Source organism: Amblyomma americanum, chromosome 1 (genome assembly GCF_052857255.1).
Source record: "Amblyomma americanum isolate KBUSLIRL-KWMA chromosome 1, ASM5285725v1, whole genome shotgun sequence".
NCBI classification, from domain to species: domain Eukaryota; kingdom Metazoa; phylum Arthropoda; class Arachnida; order Ixodida; family Ixodidae; genus Amblyomma; species Amblyomma americanum.
Genome location: NC_135497.1, coordinates 42,798,640 through 42,821,259, shown reverse-complemented (window position 1 = coordinate 42,821,259; position 22,620 = coordinate 42,798,640). Strand labels below are relative to the sequence as shown.

The window sequence follows — 22,620 nt, the reverse complement described above, 5'->3', positions numbered from 1 at the left end:
GGGGTCAAGAAAAATCCATCCTTGTTAATGATAGGCGCCCCGCCGCGGTGGCTCAGTGGTTAGGGCGCTCGACTACTGATCCGGAGTTCCCGGGTTCGAACCCGACCGCGGCGGCTGCGTTTTTATGGAGGAAAAACGCTAAGGCGCCCGTGTGCTGTGCGATGTCAGTGCACGTTAAAGATCCCCAGGTGGTCGAAATTATTCCGGAGCCCTCCACTACGGCATCTCTCTCTTCCTTTCCTCTTTCACTCCCTCCTTTATCCCTTCCCTTACGGCGCGGTTCAGGTGTCCAAAGATATATGAGACAGATACTGCGCCATTTCCTTTCCCCCAAAACCAATTATTATTATTATATTAATGATAGGCTGCAGGATCTCGCCAACAAGATCACTTATATGCAAAACAAACGCCCCACACCCACCATCACCTTTGACAGCAATATATACAAAACCAAGCTATGCAGAACATTGGCAGAAGCGTGCACGCGCACAACGCAGGGTATTCCGCGCGAGCACGCAGTTTACATGTTATTCTTTAGGCGCGCAAAGCTGTTGTGTACGCCCTTGCCCAATGACACGGTACTACTATGGGCGTAGCTTCGCTGCGCTTCGAAAGTATAATCGTTAACGAAAGGTCGTTTTGTTCAAAAGCAGCAGAGCAGGCGCACTTCACGCAACAATTTTCCTTGTCAAATGTCATGCAATGCATCAGGAGGATAGCCTGTCGCATATCGAGGCGGTGAAATCGCATTAAATTAGAATGATATATCTCTCAGCACTGCTCAAAGACAAACTGTCATGACGGGATCGTGACCCGCAGCTTATGTACAAATCAACATGAAGACAACCTTGCGCGGAAGACATGAGAAGCATTCAGATTCTAAAAAGCTCTTCCAAAATGGGCACATTTGAAATGACGACCTGCACACGCACACACATAGTAAGTTTTCGCTTTGGTCGTATGCCCATAGATCACAGCCAGTATACCGGTAAGTAATGTAAACAAAACCGTATAGCTCCGCTTAAGAAGCGAAGTTCTTGAAATGTCCTCCGCGTTGCCTCAAGGTACACTGACACAAAAACAAAGGCCAGGATTTTCAACACACTTAGAAATGTAAAGATTTGCGCTTGTGTACTTGACCGCACACAAACTAAAAGCGGTCGTTCAGTGCAGATATCACGATACGCTGGAAAGGGGAGTAAGATTCGGCTATTGGTGTCCAGGACGGCGCCCAGGCAACGGCGACCGCATAATATGGAGGAATGCGGCTGTCCTGACCGCTGGCTTTAATTAAGCCACCTGATTGGCGATCATGCGGCCTCACGTCACATATTCCTTGCTCGACAAATCCGGCTCCCGCCATATGTAGTCTTGGAGATTTATACGCGCTGCAGTCACAAAGTTCGGGAAAGGTATCGGCTCGGAAAAGGCATCGGAATACCCTAGGCTCAGCACTAGACCGCGATTGTATGAACCGGATTAATTGTGGCGTATGTTTCACACAATGTTCTGTACTACGACGTTACTGAGCATTCACAGCACTCATTTCGTGAGAAATGAAGGTCTAGGAAATGAACCCTGTAGACGATTTGAAACGCAGGTTTCAACCGACGAGCCCTCGATCGCAGACAAACAACGGAGAGCCAGTCAGTGAAATAAATTTCCGGTCGGGACAAAAATGGCGTGTTCCGGCCTGTGTTACTCAAGTTGTGCGCTGAAAGGCCAGCAGAAAGGAAACTCGAGCCAGCTATTTAATAGAGGCAGTTCGAACTAAACAATACACGCACGCCTATAACAGCGCGGAAAACGAAAAAAGGCCAAGATGCGCATGCACGGTTGAAGAACAGGATGTTAGGGTGAAAGGCAGTTAAAGGACAGTCGGAGGAGCGTCTTCGGCCAGCGATTCGGCCCCTAGCTTCGACGGTGGTGAGGGTAATCAGATCAGGGAGTGTCCTGCAGCGGCAGCGGAGATGGTGGCGTCCGGCGGCCTGCAGCGGCAGTGGCTGGTGTCCCGTCGGATGGCGTGCGCGGTCCACTGGTGCCGTGTGAGTGCGTCGGTGCGCGTGTACCGGTGGCCGCAGCCGGGCTGGCTGCACACGTGCACGCGCTTGTGCGCCTCGTCCAGGTGCGTCTTGCGGTGCTTGCTGAGGTGGTCCTTGCGGGCGAAGCGCTTGGCGCACACGTCGCACGCGTGCGGCTTGTCACCGCTGTGGATGAGCCGGTGCCGCGTCAGTTCTTCGTTGCGCGCGAACGCCCGCTCGCACGCCTCGCACTTGTACGGCCGGTCTCCTGCACAGACGGGGAGAGGAGGAATTAGGACAAGTATTGCGAGGCGGCGGCTACCTGGTCGACGTTTGTCGTGACTTTCTCATAGCACGACCAAAGGCGAAGTGCGCTTTTTATCCCTTCTGCGTATTGTGCTGTTTTGTCCTCTGTTGTACTTCAACGACAGTCGAGTGCTATATACAATAGGCTCATATCATGGCACCACCGAAAGCCAGCGGTTTTCCAATGGTGCTGGCACAAATACTTTCTACCGGAGGCGGACCTAAAGCAGGGGACATATGTGCGAACGATGGTCCAGCGTGGCACGTGGTGCGCCGCGAGTGTTTCAGCGGCAAAGAGCAAGCAGGGACACACGCAGCGCCGCTCTGCGTAAGCTCCTCCCACAGCCTGTATCAACACAGCGTAGCACTGTCTGAGCGCTGCTTGGCTCGGTGTGTTCCCCGTCCGCATCAGAAAAGACAAAACAACCATGATACCTGCTATACTAGAGCAACGATAAAGCATGCCTGCGCAGATGTCCAGCTTTCCACAACGGCGCCGACCGCGGGTGCGCCGGGCGACGAACTGCGTCGTTCCCTTGGTTTCCCTGTTGCCCTGCTCGCCGCTATAGGTCTAGCCTGTTCCGCATCGAAGTCGCAGCGGACGGCGCTTCGGAAGTGGCCAGCGCTGTAATAAAGGTGCTACTCTTGTCTCCGCTTTAGTGTGAACCCCATCTCGTAATAAAATATAGACATGGCAGATTTCCGCAACGCCTTGAGAAGCAGCCGCCGCGGTGGCTCAGTGGTCATGGTGCCCGGCTGCTGACCCGAAAGATGCGGGTTCGATCCCAGCCGTGGCGGTCGCATTTCGATGGAGGCAGCATGATAGAGGCCCGTGTGTTGTGCGATGTCAGTGCACGTTAAACGACCCCAGGTGGTCGAAGTTTTCCTGAGCCCTCCACTGCGGCGTCCCTCATAGCTCGAGTCGCTTTGGGACGTTAAACCCTATAAACCAAACCAAAACTTCACCAGCGGAGCTACGACGGCGAGCGGACCTGCCAGAACTGAAGTTAGAGCGTTCGGTTTATGTTTATGTGGGTTTAACGTCCCAAAGCGACTCAGGCTATAAGAGACGCCATAGTGAAGGGTTCCGGAAATTTCTACCACCTGCGGTTGGGAACACCTGGCTATGGCGTTGAGGTAGAGCATCCACCTCCCGTGCAAGAAGACCGGAGTTCGAATCCTGGTGCCGCGCAATTCTCCACCGGGTTAAAAAAAACTCCGCGTGTTGATGGAAATGCATAACCAAGCCTGAGGTGCGGCCTGATATCGGTGACCGGAACCGGCCACGCATTCCCTCACCAGAGCAGGATTTGGCCACCCTGGTGTAGTACTTGGCCACAGCCTTCCATGAGCAAACCAATTAACCCTCGACCCTCAGACCCCAGCGGTTGCGGAGCAACTGACCAAGGCGGCGGTCAGACCTGTGACGCAGCGGAGGGTGCTAATCATTTCTGGCTTCGGACAGGCCGCCATTGGAAACTGAACCAGGCAACGCTTAATGCTAGAAACTTACCTAGTGAAGCTATCATAGCAGTGCTGTCCGAGGAACTAGCGGGCTGTCACATATGGCTTAGTGAAGCTAGGAGGACGGGCACATACTGTGCTATCGCGGATTAGCGGATAAACGAAAACGAGGTGTGGGATTCCTCATTAATCAGGATATAGCTGGCAACGTAGGATTTCTACAGTATTAAGAAAAAGGTGATAGCTATCGTAATTAGGCTTAATAAAAGGTACAAGCTGAAAGTGGTGCAGGCCTACGCGCCTACATCTAGTCATGATGACCAGACAGTTGAAAACTTCTATGAAGACGTGGAATCGGCATTGAACAAAGTAAAATCGCTGTACACTGTACTAATGGGCGACTTCAATGCGAACGTAGGCAAGAAGCAGGCCGGAGACCAGACGGTAGGCGCACCCATGACACAGGCTTCAGGAATAGTAGGGGCGGTTATTAGTAGAGTTCGCAGAGAGAAATAATTTAAGAATCATGAATACCTTCTTCGGGAAACAAAAGAACAGGAAGTGGACGTGGAAGAGCTGCAATGACTAAAAATGAAATAGACTTCATACTATGCGCTCAACCTGGCATCGTTCAAGATGGAAGAACTCGGAAAGGTGCGTTGTAGCGACCACCGAACGGTAAGGTCTCGAATTAGCTTAGACTTGAAGAGAGAACGGAAGAACCTTGTGAAGAGGAAGTTCATTAACGAGTTAGCAGTAAGAGGGAAAATAGAGGAATTCAGGATATCACTGCAGAACAGATATTCAGCTTTAACTGAGGAAGACGATCTTAATGTACATACAGTGAACGATAATCTGACAGCTGTCATTACAGAGTGCGCAGTACAAGTAGGCGGTAGGACTGTTTGACAGGATACCGGAAAGCTATCTCAGGAGACAAAAGATCTGACTAAGAAACATCAAAGCATAAGGGCGTCTAACCCTACCGACAGAATAGAACTGACAGAGCTATCGAAGTTAATAAATAAGCGCGAGGTAGCCGACATAAGGAAGTTTATTATAGAGAGAATCGAGCTTGCTCTAAAGAATGGAGGTAGCCTAAAAGCAGTGAAGCAGAAACTAGGCATAAGTAAAAACCACATGCATGCGCCAAAAGACAAATAGGGCAAATATGATTAGCAATATGGATAAGACAGCTAAAGTAGCCGAAGAGTTCTACACAAACGTATACAGTAGCCAATGTAGCCAGAATGTTAATGACAGAGACAGTAGAACACAGCAATGGGATATCCTGCCATTAACGAAATAGGACGTAAAGAAAGCCTTAAAGGAGTATATACACCTAATTTTGGTGGCATGTTTTCTTCTCTACAATGATGCGGAAGACACTACTATGCATGAATCACCATGTTATATTCGCCTAACCAGGTAAATAATGTATAATCGAATTTTTTCTCTCGTGCTGTTGTAGTTTCTGTTTCAACAGCCGAACGATGGCTGTGACGTCAAAGGGCGCTTTTGTGTCCAGTGAGGCATGGAAAAACGTCCATATAATCACTGGCTTTATCGTTTTCATTTACTGCAGTGCTGAAGTCAGCCTTCGTCAAGAGCCGGAATGACAACCAATGTGGAAGCAGCGATTATATTGCAGTTTTTTTTAATATCTCATGTGACCTGTAAGCACATGTTGACATTACAGTCCTCATTTGGCTGTTGAAACCGAAATCGAAACAGCACGAGAAAGAAATGCGATTATAAATTATTTAGCGGTCGTAGGAGAACGCCAGGTGGTAATCCATGTATAATAATGCCTTACGCATCATCAAAAACAAGAAAGCAAGCACCCAAAAGTTAGGTGTCTATACTCCTTTAAAGGAGTATTAATCACACCAAATTTTTGCTTGCGTGTTTTCTTTCAAACGATGCGTTGTATATTCGTATACATGGAGCTCCCTGTGGTATTCGTTCACGACCGCTAAATAATTTATAATTGAATTTCTTATTGACGCTGTTTCGGTTTCGTCGACCGAACGATGACTGTGACGTCAAGTTGATTTTTTGGTCACGTGATCCACTAGAAAAACTGTAGTATAGCTCTGATAGGTCATTTTTTGTCATTCCAGGTTTGGGAGAGGCTGGATTAAACGTCGTAGTGAATTAAAACTACATGTCAGCGATTATAGTACAGTTTTCTTAGTGGATCACGTGACCAAAACATCAACTTGACGTCACAGTCGTCGTTCTCCCGATGAAACCGAAACAGCATGGGAGAAGAAATTCAATTATAAATTATTTAGCGGTTGTAGGCAAACGCTGTATTCTAATGTCAAACCGTGCATTCTAATGTCTAGCGCAACGTTTGACAGACATCGTTTGACAGCTCGTACCTCAGTCTCGCGCCATCGTCGTCGGCGTACTCAGCGCCGCCTGCCAACCAAGGCAGAAAGTGGGGAGAGGAAATCCCCCTCCACTTTTAGGGGAGACGGTAGAGAAAGTAGGCGAGAGTGTGGGAGGTGACAAGGGATAGAGTGTAGAGAGAAATCTTCCTCTCCACTTTTAAGGAAGATGAGAAAGAAAAAGAGGGAGAGAGGGTGGGGAGAAAGCGACGAGTGGCGTAGTGGCTCGGGCGTCCGCCTCAGCTGCGGGAGGTGTTTGGCTCAGAACTCCCCGAAACCCTCTGTATCATTTGCAGTCCTGGGCAAGTACGGATTCACCTCCGGCTGTCTGACTTTGCGAGATTAGAAATGAGACATGCCTGTGAAAAATACTTTGCTGTCACAGCACAGCTAACGCTCAAACATTCCAGTTACCACTCGTAACAGTTCTGTGACTTTTTTCTGGAAGCTCAGCTCAAGCAGTCTCAAGTCGCGGGACGCCCTGCTGTGCGCACGACTGCAGTTCCGGGTGCAATGTGTGCGGCGCGCGAACGCACTATTCGAAGCAGCTAGGCACAAAGCAAGGCACAAAGAATTGAGATCGGCGCGATAACAGATACGGTTGGGTCAGGGCAGATGGAGCAGAGGTGCAGGAGATTGCGAGGAACGCGTCAGCGGGTGTGTGCATCGGTGTTGTCGCCGTGATTGTGGAAAACCTGATTCCCAGTTCCGTCTCTACGCAGCCGACGGTCATCGTTGCCGTCACGCGTCGGGTAAGGGCCGGCTGGGCGAGGGGATAATCAGCTGAAGTAGCGGCGGGTGGGCTGTAGAGCGAGTCCAGGCACCCAAGGTATTTCTAAGGACACCTAGATACTTACATGAAGCCGATAGCTTCGGGTCGAGTCGGGGGTCGGATTAATTAAGGTCACCCCAACCCGACGGGTGCGTGTTTACGTGAACTCGATTTTAGTGAGTCGAGACCGGTTCAACTGCAGCGACACCAAGCATCGAACGGTGCAATACGAGCGAGCAGTGGCTACCGCTGTCCCGGAGGCGCGACGGCGCAAGCTAAAACAGGTTCGCATTTATCCTCCCCCCTCCCAGTAACCCGATTCTTCGACTCGACAGCGTTTTCGACCACATCGTGGTAGGATCAAGTTGAGTCACCCTACCCCTTGCGGAGGAGTTCACTGGAGCGGACGCCTCGACCACGGCCACTTGAGGCAAATATTTTCAACCGGCCGTGCCTCGGTTCTCGACCCGACTCGGCGCGCGTTTACATGAACCCAGTAACCGGTTTTCGACCCTACAATTCGACTCAACATGGCTATAACTCGGCCCTGTCGGGTTCATGTAAACGCCGCAGGCCTCTTCTGGATCGGTAAGCGCCTCCCGCGACAGGCGCAAGGGGAGACCCTTCGCGCCATGCTGCCGGTCTCCTGGTCTCGGGCAGCGAAGCAAGCGGCAAAAACATGCGTGAACCTGTTTTTTGTGTCTCTTCTGTCCGTCGTCCGCAATTTTGCGCTTCCTAATTTACAACATGCGTTCTCGCCGCCGCCCCTCCCCTCCCCCCCCCCCCCCAACCAAATGCCCGAGGATGGCTCATACCCAGCAATTCTGAATAAAAGCCCTTTTGAACAGGAAAGAGTTTAAGAACGCAATTTTTTCATATATTGTAAGATTTCACTATAACAATAAACATATTAATTAATTAATTAATTAATTAATTAATTAATTAATTAATTAATCGACTCCTTTGTGCTGGCGAAGTTGTGGGATGCGGCACTTGCCTCGCTTCTGGGAATGTGCGGCGGGGACAGCGGAAAGCAGCGAGATGGTGACGGCGCGGTAGGGGGCTTCCCACAACTGGCTTACCGCAAGTGGGACGTGCATTCTTTTGCTCGTCCTGCTTTATTTTTTACTTTGTTTTGGCCGGAGCCACTATTTCGGGAACGAGTCACAATATGAGGATGAGGACGCACTCTCAAGGGTTGGTTGCACTTATGAAAGCGTATGGGATACTGCCACTCAGGCAGCAGTGTGCAACCCGCGCGCCTGTTTTTCGCATGCGAAGCCTGCGCCGTCCGCGGACGAGGCGTACCCAGTGACTTCTGACCACGTGGTGCGGTGGCAGTGCCGGTACGAAATGGGGCTCGTCCGTCGTGAGGGCCATGCGAGCGAAGGCGCTGCATCCGCGGAGTGAGTGGAAGACCAAACCCCATATCTCGACAAGGTAAGTGCGCTGACTGCAGCGCAGTATTGCCTCCCACAGCCGCAGTGCTCTCTGAATTTCCGCATATGCCCGCAGCGTGTCAATGCCAGCTTTTCTTTTCGCCCTCTCCCTCCTTTGTTCTTTATTTCATTATTTTTTGCCTCCGATCTGAGACCTCGAGGATAAAGTGAAAGAGGTCCAGGGAATGCGCGAATACCATTGTAATAAGGGAGTGATTACTCTTTGGCATCCACCCAAGCGCAGCCATATTGCTACGAAGGAAATCTATACAGCTTACACGGAAACTTCGTAGTGAAAGAAAAATTCGTCCTGGTCTGGGGTTCGAACCCGGGACCACCGCTTCACCGGAGCAGTCGCTCTACCAGCTGAATTAAGCGGGAAAGCTATAGCATATGGTAGGGCGAGAGCGAATTGATGAATAATTCGAAGTGGGAACAGTGTGGGATTCCTCTAAACATTTGACCAACACTGTTACCACTTCGAGCTATTGACAAATTCACTCTCTCCCTACCATATGCTATAGCTTTCCCGGTTAGCTCACCTGGTAGAGCGACTACTCCGGTTAAGCGGGGGTACCGGGTTCGAACCCCGGACCAGGACGAATTTTTCTTTCACTACGAAGTTTCTGCGGAAGCGGTAAAGCTTTCCTTTGTAGCCGAATGCCTGCGCTTGGATAGACGCCAAACAGTAACTACTCCCTTATTAAAAATACACTCCACCTTGGGGGATTCCCCTAAAGATTTTACCAGCGAAGACCTTTGCATCGAACTGCGGTTCGCCGCTTCCACATAAAGCGGGGTGCATCAAGACCGGCCAGCCTCGGCTAATCTTAGTGACGTCGGCCCCTGAATGGTTGACGCTAGCATTTGTACAGCGCCTACTGACAAAACTGTGCAGGTAAATAATATAGGAGCGCTAACCGTCCTCTCACTTAGTCTGTCCGTTTCATCAGGTTTGTGGTCATGTATATTCGCCAGCCTCTGTACCAACAAGACTGGAAACACAAAAGTTGGCAGTTTCGGCGTGGTACTGGGTGCTGCTAATCTCGCTTTGATTTGCGCCGACACCTCCTCTATTTATATATATATATAGTTATTTATTTGTACATTTATAAATAAATACCCCTAAAGGCCCTCGAGGATCACCACCAAGGGTATTGTATGTGGGGGGAGGGGGGGGGTGTACAGGCAATAAACCAAAATAGCAAACAATGAAACCACAAAAAAAAATAAAAGTGTGATCAGAGCAGGAGCCAGTAAAAAAAAAATCCAGCAAATAGAAATTAATACACACAACAGCATACAAACGAAAAAACAAGAAATATCATTAACTGAAATACAATGCAAAATGAACACAATGCATTGATGTTGAACAAAGTACGCAAGCAGTTAAGCAGTAGCTATGGTAGACATGAGAGTGTGAAATTTACCAGAATCAGTGGCAGTTGCAACACATGAAGGTAGAGCACTCCAGTAAATTATTGTGCGTGGTATGAATGAATGCACGTAGAGTTCAATGTAAGACACGACAAACGCTTAACTTTAAAGGGATCATCGCGTCGTCCAAAACTGGAAGAAAGAACACAAGAAAAGTCGTTATGAAGCGTTGAGTGATGCTACAGTTTATGAAAAAGTGATAATCGTGCAATTTTTCTCCGGCGACATAATTCCTGAAGCCTTTTTTTAATACTGCGATGCTGGCATGACGTCAATAACGCGAGTAAATGAAACGAACTGCGTGGTTCTGCAATGATTTGATGTTATTTATTAAGTATGCTTGATGAGGGCCCCTAATAGCCGAAGCATATTCAATTTTAGGTCAAACTAAAGGGTGTAAGCACCTGTTCGAAGTTGGTAGGGAACATGCTTTAAGTTATGTTTTAAGAGACCGAGTGACCGATTAGCGGATGCAAGAATAAGGTTAATATGGTGGCTCCATGTTAGGTCTGAATGCAGGTGAAGTCCGAGGTACTTATACGTGGTTAATAACTCGACTGGAGGGTTAACTAAGGAGTACGATTTTGGAATTCGAGACATTCGGTTTGTAAAAGAGAAATTTTGTTTCCGAAAGATTAAGTTGCATGAGGCAAGTGGAGCACCGTGCTGTTATTGAGTCGAGGTCAGATTGAAAGGCTTGGCGATCATGAAGAGAATAAATTTTACTATAAATTACGAACTCGTCAGCGAAAAGTTTCAGTTGAAAAAAAATGAAGTGAAGCAAATCGTTCATAAAAATTAGAAACTAAAATTTTAAATGAATTAAAAATAAAGCCGCTCTCAATAAAGTTGCGGTATGCCTGTGGTGTTAAAGAATGCCACTTCTCGAATATCCTCCAGCAAGAAATTTTCAATTCATTTGTTAGAAGCTGAGTTACCCGCAGTGAAATTTTGAATTTCAGCGTCTTCACGGCCTTCCCTCTCCTCTGGTCACTTTTGGCACGCTGAAAATCGAAGCTCCTCCGCTGGCCCCACCGATTTGGCCTAACCGCAGGCTGCTGGCACTGGCAAAATTGCCTAGGGGGGGGGGGGGGGGGGGGGTTAATCCTCCCTAGCGAAGCGGCTGACTGGCCGCGGCCATGACAGCTGCGTGACGTCTGAAATAATCTAACCAATAGCCATCTTTTAACCCACATACGCAGACGCTCCACATGTAGGAGAGCGAGAGTTTAATAAACACACTGGAAAGGGCTCGCCATCTTTCGCGCGCGATTGTGGGTTCTCTGCAACGTGCAAAAGTCTATTATATGGCTCAAGTGTTCATGTCAATGCAATGGAGTGATTCAGAAAGTTTATGTACTCTCCTTAGAAGGTGCTTCAGGACCCCTTTAATGCCAGCCAACCACTCGCCTCGCAGTGGGATTGCTTTGGATACCTATGTTAATTTACTCGTCGCGCTGTGGCACCACTAACGGGTGCGATGATTTACGTTAAAGCGCGAGCTGCTGTGCGGGGAATAAAAGTGACAACAAAAATTTGGTCGCAGATTTTGTGGCATGTCGCTAGTCATGGTGTTTTCACTTCCTCTCACTACACCAGTGGAGCAGGCACGAAGGCTAGAGAATGGGGGAGAGTAAGGAACGGTAGGAGGAGAGCGCTTGACGTGCCTGAACTGCCTTATCCGTCTGGCTCTGAAATAAGGAGGCGTTGTTGAACAGTCGCCGATATTAAAGTGAATTTTAAAACAGTAGTGATAGTAAGTTGCGACACTATAGTAGGTTACAACTTCAAAAAAAAACAGCAGCTCCCAACAGTGGGCCATAGTCCGCGGCCGCGGGTATTATTCCGCTAGAAAATCACAACAGTAAGCGAAACCGCCTTTTAAATGTTTAACTTTATTAAACAAACCAGGTATAAAAAGTTTAGAGCTAATAATTTTTTCTCGTAATTAGCTTCTTGTTTAGGAAAGAAGAAAAATTTCAACGACTGGCTTCTTTTTGTCGTGCAGGAATTCTGCGCGGCGGTCCTGAATATGGGTTTGTCATCGCGAAACTATGAAATGCTAAAGGCAAGATTGCTTTCAAATTGCAGCTGTGGCCGGGATTGCGCCACTGGCGTATTTTTCAACTCCTTTAAAAGTGAAGGTGGCACCCTCGCATTATCACTGTTTGGCCCCTTGTGGGAACTGCAATGTGTCGCGGCCCAGATGGCTGGTTTTGGAGCCATGTCTTCAGAGCACCACGCTCCTTTTCCCCGCACCGCCGTGCTTAGAATAAATATGGCTGCCGTGGGCAAATCAGCGAATAGCTTCATTTGCAGGGACTTCCAAAGCCTCTGGTCTTTCTTGTAGTACCCGCATACAGGCACAATAGGCTGTTTCAACGATTCAAATATATATAATTTCCCGTTTACTCTGAGTATCCCTTCATGTCATCTCCAAATTTCGCTGTGCCAACTGAACACAACTATATGTCACTTATAATAACGACGTTGCGAAGGCGGATATGCAGGAAAACACATATGCGATTGCAGTGTAAGGAACATCAGTCAGGGCCAGCCATGAAGCTTTCAGTTACGGTAACTGGGTAAGAAGGATTGCGGTACTCTGAAAACTGATCCAGTGACTTTATCACTGGCAGCAGCAGAACGCCTCCATAAGGGCTTTGCAGCAGTTAATGAACTCAAACAAAAACAAAGCCGCAGTTGAAAACATAAAACTGACTTTCTCTTTCTCGCTTTCCTAATGAGTAAATGACACCAGTTAAACTCCTGGTCAAGGCAAACGTTGACGCCGGCCCTTGACTATGTGGGCTTTCGTCTTGTACAGAGGCCCCGTTTATCAGCCTGGCAAAGGAATGGAGACTGCATGTACAGGGTGCATCACCTAAGATTTTACACAATCGTTAAAAAATAATCTTTTTGAGTAAGAAGAGCGCTTTTTTCGGCATATCATTGTCAACGATCTAGCACATCAGAATAAACCTAATACGTGCTAACTAGCAGGCTGGTTAACTTATATTGAATAGCTAACTTTTTAACTATTACTGTTAGGCTCCTTAATTATTGTGAGGTGTGTAGTCCATCGTAAGTAACGTCCATATCAGTTTTTTTATAATTTCTAAAACAGCCTCGGTGCTGTGCCCTAACAAATTTAGGGTACATCGCGCCAAAATACCTGCGCATTCGAGAAGCTTGCGGGCAAAGCTACCTCTCCTGTGCCCGTAACTCGTAAGGGAACGGATAAAGGAGGGAGTGAAAGAAGAAAGGAAGAATGAGGTGCCGTAGGGGAGGTCTCCGGAATAATTTCGACCACCTGGGCATCTTTAACGTGCACTGACATCGCACAGCACACGGGCGCCTTAGCGTTTTGCCTCCATAAAAACACAGCCGCCGCGGTCGGGTTCGATCCCGGGTACTCCGGATCAGTAGCCGAGCGCCCCGTTAAAGATCCTCAGGTGGCCGAAATTATTAAGGAGCCCTTCATAAAAACGCACCCGACCGCGGCGGCTGCGTTTTTATGGAGGCAAAACGCTAAGGCGCCCGTGTGCTGTGCGATGTCTGTGCACGTTAAAGATCCCCACGTGGTCGAAATTATTCCGGAGCCCTCCACTACGGCACCTCCTTCTTCCTCTCTTCTTTCACTCTCTCCTTTATCCCTTCCCTTAAGGCGTTGTTCAGGTGCCCAACGATATATGAAACAGATACTGCGCCATTTCCTTAAAAACCAATTATTATCACGCTATGGATGGCGTAGATTCGGGTGTCCACCTGGATATGTGAGACAGCTACTCCGTCGTTTCCTTTCCTCAAAAACCAATTTTCATTTTTGTTTTTCGTGAAAATCGGGCGAGGATAAAACAGAAAACGGCTGCAGCAGGTAGTTATTCAAAAAAAACCACATCCCGTATTTATATTGACTGCTTTTGAAGCTGCTGCACTTAACTGCTAATTTACAAGATGAAAGCTCCGTTGAGTTGTGATTCAGCAATGCCAGCGCGCTACATGCCCAACTTAAATATATTTCCTAGTTAAACAGAAATTACGCTCACAACAAGCGCATATTTCTATGTTCTCTAGCACGGCATGAAGGAGCGGCTGCGGCAACAAGCTGGATTTCGGTGCATTGTGGTTGTTAGCCTCGCAAAATACATGCCCACATATGGGGATTGGCCAAGAATTGTGGCACAGAAGATTATTTCAGATAATTATGCGAAATGAAACGAAATGCATAACGCACGCAGGAGATCAAGACTGATGTTTACAACCGAGTGGTTAAGTGATATTGATAATAGTAAGAATAAAAATTATATAGCTGTACCCAAGTATGGTGGCTCCAAACGACATAACTGGGCTGCTCAAACAAAGGCCAAGCTGTTGTAGTGGTTTCTCTAAAAACCGTCTTCTCATCATGGTGCACCGGCGACAAAACAAAATATGGTCTATGGTTTCGTGTTCACCACAGAATACGCAGACGGGATTAAGCGCCTACCAAGACGTGTGCAAATAAAAATTTAAGGGTGGGATCCGGCAGCGGAGCTCTGATAAAGATACCTCAAGCTGCCGTGAATGGCATGATTGCCTGCTCCATGAATACGTCAGTTGCAGGAAATCATCACATCTTAAAAGAGATCCAGTTGTTATTCTTAACAAATTCTGTCTTCGAAACCTTGCTGCTGTAATGTACGCTGTAGCAGGAACGATAGGAAGCACGGGGGCATTCATGGACGCCTTCGCCAGGCAGTCCGCAACTTCATTGGCTGTCACACCGCTATGACCTGGCACCCATATCACGTGAACAAGGGTCAAATGCGGAGGGAGTAATGAATGGAAGGTGTTTAAGATTGGCGAATCGACAGCCGAAACAAGGAACGAACACAAAGAAAGAGAGTCTGTAATGACAGCCACTGGAGAGAAAGCTGGCTCTAATTTTCGAAGAGCAAGCACCACCGCCAGAAACTCCGCTTGGAAAATTGGGGTGAAGTCGGAAAGCTGCACAGAAAAAGACCAGTCTAGAAGCGGGCAATATATTCCCGCCTCTGCCTTTTCATCCCATTGTGAGGCGTCAGTAGCTATCGTTAAGCTAATAGGTATGCTTTGTAAATGGTCTTCTAATAAACCATTTAAAATGCGGGGTGGTAAATGCTTAGCGTTTTTCGGGAAATTGTCATCATAGACAATTTCTACAGAGGACCCACTGTATTTTGTCCGAAGGATGTTATACAAAAGAACATTTAAAGGATCAAGCAAATTCTGTGCCATTACTACCTGCGGGGTATGAAATCTAGGCCAGTGGACTCCAAAAAAGGAAGTCGGCTGGCAACAAAAAACAGACAAGGAGCGATGTAAATCTGAGTCAGTTTTTATTGAGGCAAAACGCTAAGGCGCCCGTGTGCTGCGTGATGTCAGCGCACGTTAAAAATCCCCAGGTGGTCTAAATTATTCCGGAGCCCTCCACTAGGGCATCTCTTTCTTCCTTTATTTTTTCACTCCCTCCTTTATTCCTTCCCTTACAGCGCGGTTCAGGTGTCCAACGATATATGAGACAGATACTACGCCATTTCCTTCCCCCAAAAACCAATTATTATTATTATTATTATTATTATTAATATTATTATTATTATTATTATTATTATTATTATTATTATTATTATTATTATTATTATTATTATTATTATTATTATTATTATTATTATTATTATTATTATTATTATTATATCCTTAGGAACGTCTGAACAAATAGGAATTGAAACCTAGATGATAAAGGAGGAATGCGGGCTTCAAGATAAATCACGTTATTGGCCACAAATTAGAGGAGGCCAAGGAATAACCGAAGCGCTTCGCGCTCCAAAAGAACGAGCGGGCGTATTTTGTAAGCAGCCGTACCAGAAAACAGCACAGAACCAAATTCTAAAATTGGTCGGACATACAAAACATAAATCTGCAAAAGTGCATCTCTACGCATATCACTGCAGGAACTGCTCGAAGTTTACCTTCATCTTCAATGTAACAAGCTCTACTTCGATGGCACTGCATATCCTGCACAAAGAAAAGCAATAAGGCCGAACAGGCGTTGAAGGTTTCATATTGAGTGCCAGAAACCGTTTCTTAAGCCGCTGTACTCGATGGCTGTTTTTAAGAGCACTAGCTCTTACTCATCACGTTTGGAGATTTCGTGGGGTCTGCAACCGCCCATAGATCACAGCGCCATCTGTGGCAGCAACTGCTCACCACATTACGAGATTTCTTTGGGTTTCACTACCACCGTGAGATCACAGTGCCTCATCTAGCCTCATCCTTCCGAGAGGAAGTCCGATGCTTATGTGGTCATCAACATTATCAGCCTCAACAGCAAGCAGCTTTTCTTGGCACCGAAACGTCTGCGCTGCCTTATATGGAAGGCCCTCGATCTGTTCTACTCAGGTCGCAGCAGTCGGCAGCCCTCAAGGTGTGCAGGCTACAGCTGCGGCGGCCTGTGACTTACAGTGCGCTTGCCATTGTTTGTCGTGCTGGATACTGACCACATTGCTCTTCTTCTTTTACGCCCCCTCATCCCTCTCCCCCAGTGCAGGGTAGCCAACCGGAACATTTTACTGGTTAACCTCCCTGCCTTTCCTCTACCACTTGTCTCTCTCTCTCTCTTCGAGTTGTCCAGCGGACAGACCTCCAAACTCGGCTCATGTCCGCGTGGTATGACAAACTGCAGCATAGTCAGCACCAACGCCTCATTGTGCCTTCATCCCTCTCAGCAGCGGCTGGGCGTTGTCGGCGTCGCCCGTGTGTTCACACCGAAATGGTACGCTTTGCAAGACGCCGCTACGCTTAAAGCTCGTGCAGAGCTTGGGTAAGGTCAAAGCGCGCGGCTACAAATGCGCCGCATGGCAGGTCACACGTCGATAAAATTCTTGAGTTACGTAATTCAGTGAACGCAGGTTCCACGCGAGGGTTGTTTACTGAGGCGGAAAAGAGAAAATCACTTGTTTACGTAAATGAGCGGCCGCACGATGGTTAAATTTGGTTTGTATTTGCGCACCAAAGCAGCATAGCTGACTATGCGGTGTGGCACAGTGGAGTGCTCTGTATTTATTTTTACCCCGTGTGCTTCTTTCGTACCTGATGACGTGACAGTGCCGGGATAAAAACCGAAACCTTTGAGCAGCCGAGCACCACTGACAGCGGGGCGGGTGTGGTTAAATTTGTAGAAACTAGTTCGTCTGCAAACACGTTTCGCCGACAATTCCAAAGCCGAGAACACTAAATTCATATGAGAAGAAACGCGAAATTTCTCCGAGCACACATCTCACTGAGTCATTGCGCATGCACATAGAAATCATATATAAAGCAAACAGCGTCGCCAAGGTCTCCACATTCATAATATTTGAGCGCCATGAAGATGACATAGACCGAGGAGAAAAAAGACAGCACCAAGCGCTATTTATCTATAAACGTTGGCGCTATTCGCTTGCTCCTGGAAGTCACTTAATCTTGGAAATCGCAAAGATCTATTCCGTTAAGAAGATTTATACGCTACAACCGCACTTAAATGGGGGCTCATGACACGTGTTGCTGGGCGGAGCGTTGGGAATACTGGGAATCCGCAGTGTCTGGGGAAAAAGAGCGAAAGCCTGGAGGCACTGAATATGCCACGAATACTCGAATACGGCTATATGAGAGTAAGAAGGAAGTAAGCTCTCCTCTAGCGCACTCCTTTCCGTTTTTAGTCCTTTCTGTTTAGAGTGTATAGTTTCTAATGGTTAATGTATGGCAGAGCCGAGGGGCGACTAAAGGTTCCGGAACCCGAAGTGATTCTAGCTTGCGCTGAAATTTGAGCACACGGGCGTTATTACATTTCGCCTCCACCGAAATGCGGCTTGCGTGGTAGCATTTCGATGCAGGGGCTCAGTACCAGAACTCCTATCTGAACCACGGCGTTAGACATATTTTTGATCGCCGGCCACTTCGCACCTGCCGCGGTGGCTCAGTGGTTAGGGTGCTCGACTACTGATCCGGAGTTCCCGGGTTCGAACACGACCGCGGCGGCTGCGTTTTTATGGAGGAAAAACGCTAAGGCGCCCGTGTGCTGTGCGATGTCAGTACACGTTAAATATCCCCAGGTGGTCGAAATTATTCCGGAGCCTTCCACTACGGCACCTCCTTCTTCTTCTCTTCTTTCACTCCCTCCTTTATCCCTTCCCTTACGGCGCGGTTCAGCTGTCCAACGATATATGAGACAGATACTGCGCCATTTCCTTTCGCCAAAAACCAATTAATATTATTATTATGGCCACTTCGCTGACGATGCGCCGCGTGAGGAATAAAAAAAAATGCGACCTTGACAGCTAATGTTCGGGGAATTTTCAGCAGGTACCGAAGAACAGCTGCGGCTACAAATGCCTCAGCTTATCTCAATTTGAAACCGATATTTAAAAAAAAAATCTTGGCGATGGTTCTTACGAGCGAACCGTTCTTACGAGCCACGACTGCAACTGAAGGCCTGACCCCTTCACGCATAATTTTAAGTGCGAATCCAGCATGTTATGTAGTGCTTACAATATTCAGTCCCTATCCTTCGTATGCCAACAACAGAAGCACATTTCGCCCAATATATACCTGTGTAGCTACCACCATGAAGTGTTTACTCCGCTAGCCAAATGGATGCCTTTAATCTTGGTGCACGAATATATGAAACAAAGTGATCGCCCGAAGCTCAGTACCCATTGCAAATCCTAGCAGCTTGACATAAGATTAGCTCTTAATACCCTTGCGGCTTTGCAAGAATGTTTTCGCACGGTCGAAAAGCACGCGCACACGACGCTAAACACGAGGTCTACGCTGTGCTTTGACAAGCGTACAGCGTTTTTGTTTTGCGTCTTGCACTCTATATCATCATCATTTCTTCACCCTTAAAGGCCCTTGACTTAGGGAATTACATAAGGGGGGGGGGGGGGGGAGCAGTCGCTACATAATACAATGGTCGGTAACATCAACAAGAAATACAAGGTGCAGGGTTCATGTTCAAAATTAACATTATCGACATTATCAAGAGCATCAGCACCAAGAAAGACACAGCGGCTCAAGGACAACTCGGAGAAGGATAAGAAAACACACATGCACACACTCAAAAACACGGCAAAATAGCTCAGTCCTTGAAATGTGCTGTTAATAACTGCCTGAATTTATTAGGTTCTATTTCAGCAACTATGAAATCGGGTAGATCATTCCACAATGTAATGGAGCTAGGTAAAAAAGATTTATTAAATGAGTTTGTGGTGCGCTTCAATACAAACAAAGCGCTGGTAAAGTGGACTACTGCCATCCGCATGAGGCGGCAGCTATATATGTAGGCAGGATGTGTAGCCCCGGTGGGCCACATTCCGAAATCTCGCCGTGGCCTCGGTGCGAGATAAGGAATGCCGTTTTGGTCAGAAGGGTCTAATGCCCTTCATCCTGCTGCCTGCAAAACCTCGAGGTGAAGCGAAAAACCTCACTTATTATCAGCCCCATTCTCTTTTGAATACAGCCATCAGAGAACCGTATCATCAGACAGGAGCATGGTAGCTCTATCCAATTTACTCTATATGTATGCCTCACACTTCTGCGATACTTGTCCCGATTAAGTCGAATTTTATCTCTAGAGATTTTCAACGACGACGTAGGACCTCGTCGGGGCGCGCGAGCGCCCAACTGCAGGCACAAATAACGTTTGCTCCAATCCAATCCAATCCACGAACGCAAAGACTGCAGCTCTTTAGCAGCCAATTATACAAGGCTTCAAGAAACCAGCTCCGTAAAACATCGTGACTACGATTGCATCATAATGTCAGCACGTTCTCCTACCTCACCAAAGGGAGTTTTTTTTTTCTAGAAACTTTAATTCAGAGCTACATTTTTATAAGACAACCACAAACAGAGATATGACAGAACGGGTGCTGTCATGTCTGTCTGTGTGCTCGTCTAAACAAGTAGCGTTGAACAACTATTAAAATATGCGTCACCAACCAGCCCAGTAACATTTTCTCAGTAACCGTTCACTAACAATTTGTTGTCTTCTGAAACATCCTTGAGCCTTGAAAACATTCAGCGACAAAAAAAAATGTCAGTGTAGAGGCGCCTGTTAGGTTTCGAAGAGCTGGGTTGTCCGTATGCGCAGGTCACCGCTGCAGATGATGATCTGCCACAGGGTAACCATGCGGGCTAGTTGGTGTGGATGAAACATAACGGAGGTTGGCTGAAGGTTGAGCGTATGTTGGTTATGTTTTACGTGGTTGTTTTGGGCGCCTGATGCGCATGCGTTGTTTGGTTACCTGCGTAGGCCATTCTTCAATAAAAACTTTGTTAGTCCAGCGCTGTCCTGTGTACTCCTCCTTGTGTCCCCGTTTTTGTCGCTGGTTACATTATAATAGATGATCTGTTTAAATATTTCGTAAACTTTTTCTTGGGGGGGGGGGGGGGGGGATAGATGGGCAATCATGGAAAATAACTTTATGGCTTAGGCGAGTTGGTTATGCACTGACTGACACTTACGTGCATACACAGGACGGGACGCTTGTGCGTGTTCTTTTCATTATGTTTTTGTGCAATCAAGTATTCATCACATGTTCTTGTCATAATGTCCTGTCCTGCGTACATGTTAAAGTGTCAGTCAGTGATGAATAAATTTGTGCGCTGTGAGCGTTGTATTCTTAGTGAGAGCTAGATAACAAATAAAAGGAAATATAGCTCCACATTCATAAAATTTCGTGGAAGGGTTAACAAGAACTTATGTGGCAGTTGTATGAAACACTGGCAACTGGAACGCATATCAGCCGCTTTAAGCGGCCGGAAATTGTCATCCCATTGCCCGAGGTATAAAATAAACCTCAAGCCAAGCATGCCGAGAACCTTTGCATGTTCATTAATCCAGCAAAAGCGCGAAGTTTTAAAGCGCATAGAAGGATCGACTATCGCAGGATATGACCGTTATTTGTTGGCACACGTCTGTAAATGCAGTTTTTGTAGTTCAGCAGGCACGTCTTGTTGATTTATCAATTTCCGACTATGACCTCACCGCTTGGAGAGGTCATAGTCGGATCGTCAGTTTCTATTCGCTGTCGAGTGGCTTCAGCTACAAACGTGTGGCACCAATGATGATATGCAATGTGTGAAGCATGCATACAATGTACAAAGCTCTATGCTGCGGTTGCCAAAATCGACACTCTTCTCGAGGCCAGTGAATACTTTCTGTTGATGCAGGCGCCGATCGAGGCCGCGCTTGTTACTTACGGAAGGCTAAGAACCTAGCACAGGTATACGCATTAGAAAAAACTTGGGGGAACACTTAATTCCATTGCATGTGTCAGTGCAATAGCAACCGGATACGCGGAGCCGTCTACACACGTCTGCACATTTCCAAACGCAGCTGCCACCGCATGCCTGCACCGGGCCACGTGATGCATGACGTAACAACCCGCTCCTACTAATCAGCGACGCCCAGGCCCTGCTGACAGGCTCGCCTCCACACTGGTGGCATGTGACGTGGCCTCATGACGTTACAACCCGTGTCAACCACAGCGATGCTGCAGCTGACGCCGGACACCGGCTTTTTTGCTCTAACGAGGCTTCTAAGCTATCGCATAAAAATGTCCAGCAGAGTTTCATTTGTGTAGAGCTTTGCTTGCGAGCCCTCGTCTTGTTGGCGCCTTTTCCAACGTTTACCTCTTGGGTCGGGGTTCCCCTTATAGCGATGCACACGTACAGAGAGAAGAAGCTGGAAAAATTGCACAGGGAAGAATTATCCCTGCCACTGACAACAACGTGTGGTATATACTATGATGTAGGGCAAATATCGGTGACTATAGCACGCTGAAAGCAACTAACTGCAAATTTCACCGGCCCTCCGTTCATGACTGCTGCGCTGCAGCGGCGTGCGAGCTAGACGCAGAGAGAAGCTTATGTCAGTGTTTGAATGATTAGAAAATGCGTGTGCGACTGACCGAACCAAGGCGCAAGCGAGCTGTCCCCGCCAAAAGTTTAAGAGCAACGTGCTGCTGACAACGTAAGTTACATTGTCCCAGGCTCGGTGCAGTCTAACTGCTAACAGGCTGTCGCAGAAGCCTTGTGGACGTTGTCGGGGGACAGAACTGATGTTTGACGCACGCTTACAGAATTCGGACATCATGTTGTGGACGCCGGCTCTGAAGCGTCGCCAAACGCGCGGAAAAGCACTCGTTCCGCTCATTTCATACCAAACACTCAGACAGTATAGTGCCGACTATGCGGAAGCGTCCGGATTCTTGGTAGAAGAGAGCGTACCTGTGTGGACGCGGATGTGGCCCACCAGCTGTCCGTTGTTGAGGAAGGAAACGCCGCAGTAGGAGCACCAGAGGCGCTTGACCCTGACCGGCCGAAAGGCCGAGTTGGGCGACGGGGCCAGGGCCACGGGCCGCCGGCGGCGGCTGTCGGCTGCTTCGGGTCGCCGCAATGCCTCCTTCGCGGCGCAGTGGAGGCGCGAGTCCGGGTCGGGCGCGAAGGGCCTCCAGAAGCCCTCCGCGGCGACGCGCGGCGCAAGTGATGTCGAGCCTAGTGGCAGGGCCCCCCCTTCCATGGACAGTACGCATCGGCGCTGCGGCCGAAGCGTTGTGCCACAGAGCGACAACCCCTTCCAGATTATGCTTTATGGAGGCTTATTTCGGGGCGTCAAGCCAAGCCCACGAGCCCCCGATAGAGTCCCTTTCTTCTTTAACGAGTGTTTCCAGGCTTGATAAGGGAACAATGAGCGAGTTATCTCGCGGCTCGAGTGGCATCCACAC

General features: G+C 48.0%; 1 protein-coding gene across 1 annotated transcript; it reads right to left on the bottom strand.

The window, feature by feature from the left end:
• Positions 1 to 1,491: 1,491 nt before the first annotated feature.
• Positions 1,492 to 22,512, bottom strand: LOC144112702 (uncharacterized). The gene is made up of 2 exons (XM_077645531.1): positions 22,124 to 22,512; positions 1,492 to 2,289 (listed from the first exon to the last, which is right to left on the bottom strand). Exons 1-2 carry the CDS (start codon positions 22,413 to 22,415, stop codon positions 1,937 to 1,939), a joined length of 645 nt encoding a protein of 214 aa, XP_077501657.1. The 5' UTR covers positions 22,416 to 22,512; the 3' UTR covers positions 1,492 to 1,936.
• Positions 22,513 to 22,620: the final 108 nt, after the last annotated feature.

What these genes read in the sequence shown, in the direction of transcription:
- LOC144112702 (XM_077645531.1), bottom strand. Translation starts at nt 22,415, where the DNA reads ATGGAAGGGGGGGCCCTGCCACTAGGCTCGACATCACTTGCGCCGCGC. An exon ending in CCACATCCGCGTCCACACAG is followed by an intron (nt 2,290 to 22,123) that starts GTACGCTCTCTT and finishes CCGTCTGTGCAG; the next exon opens with GAGACCGGCCGTACAAGTGC.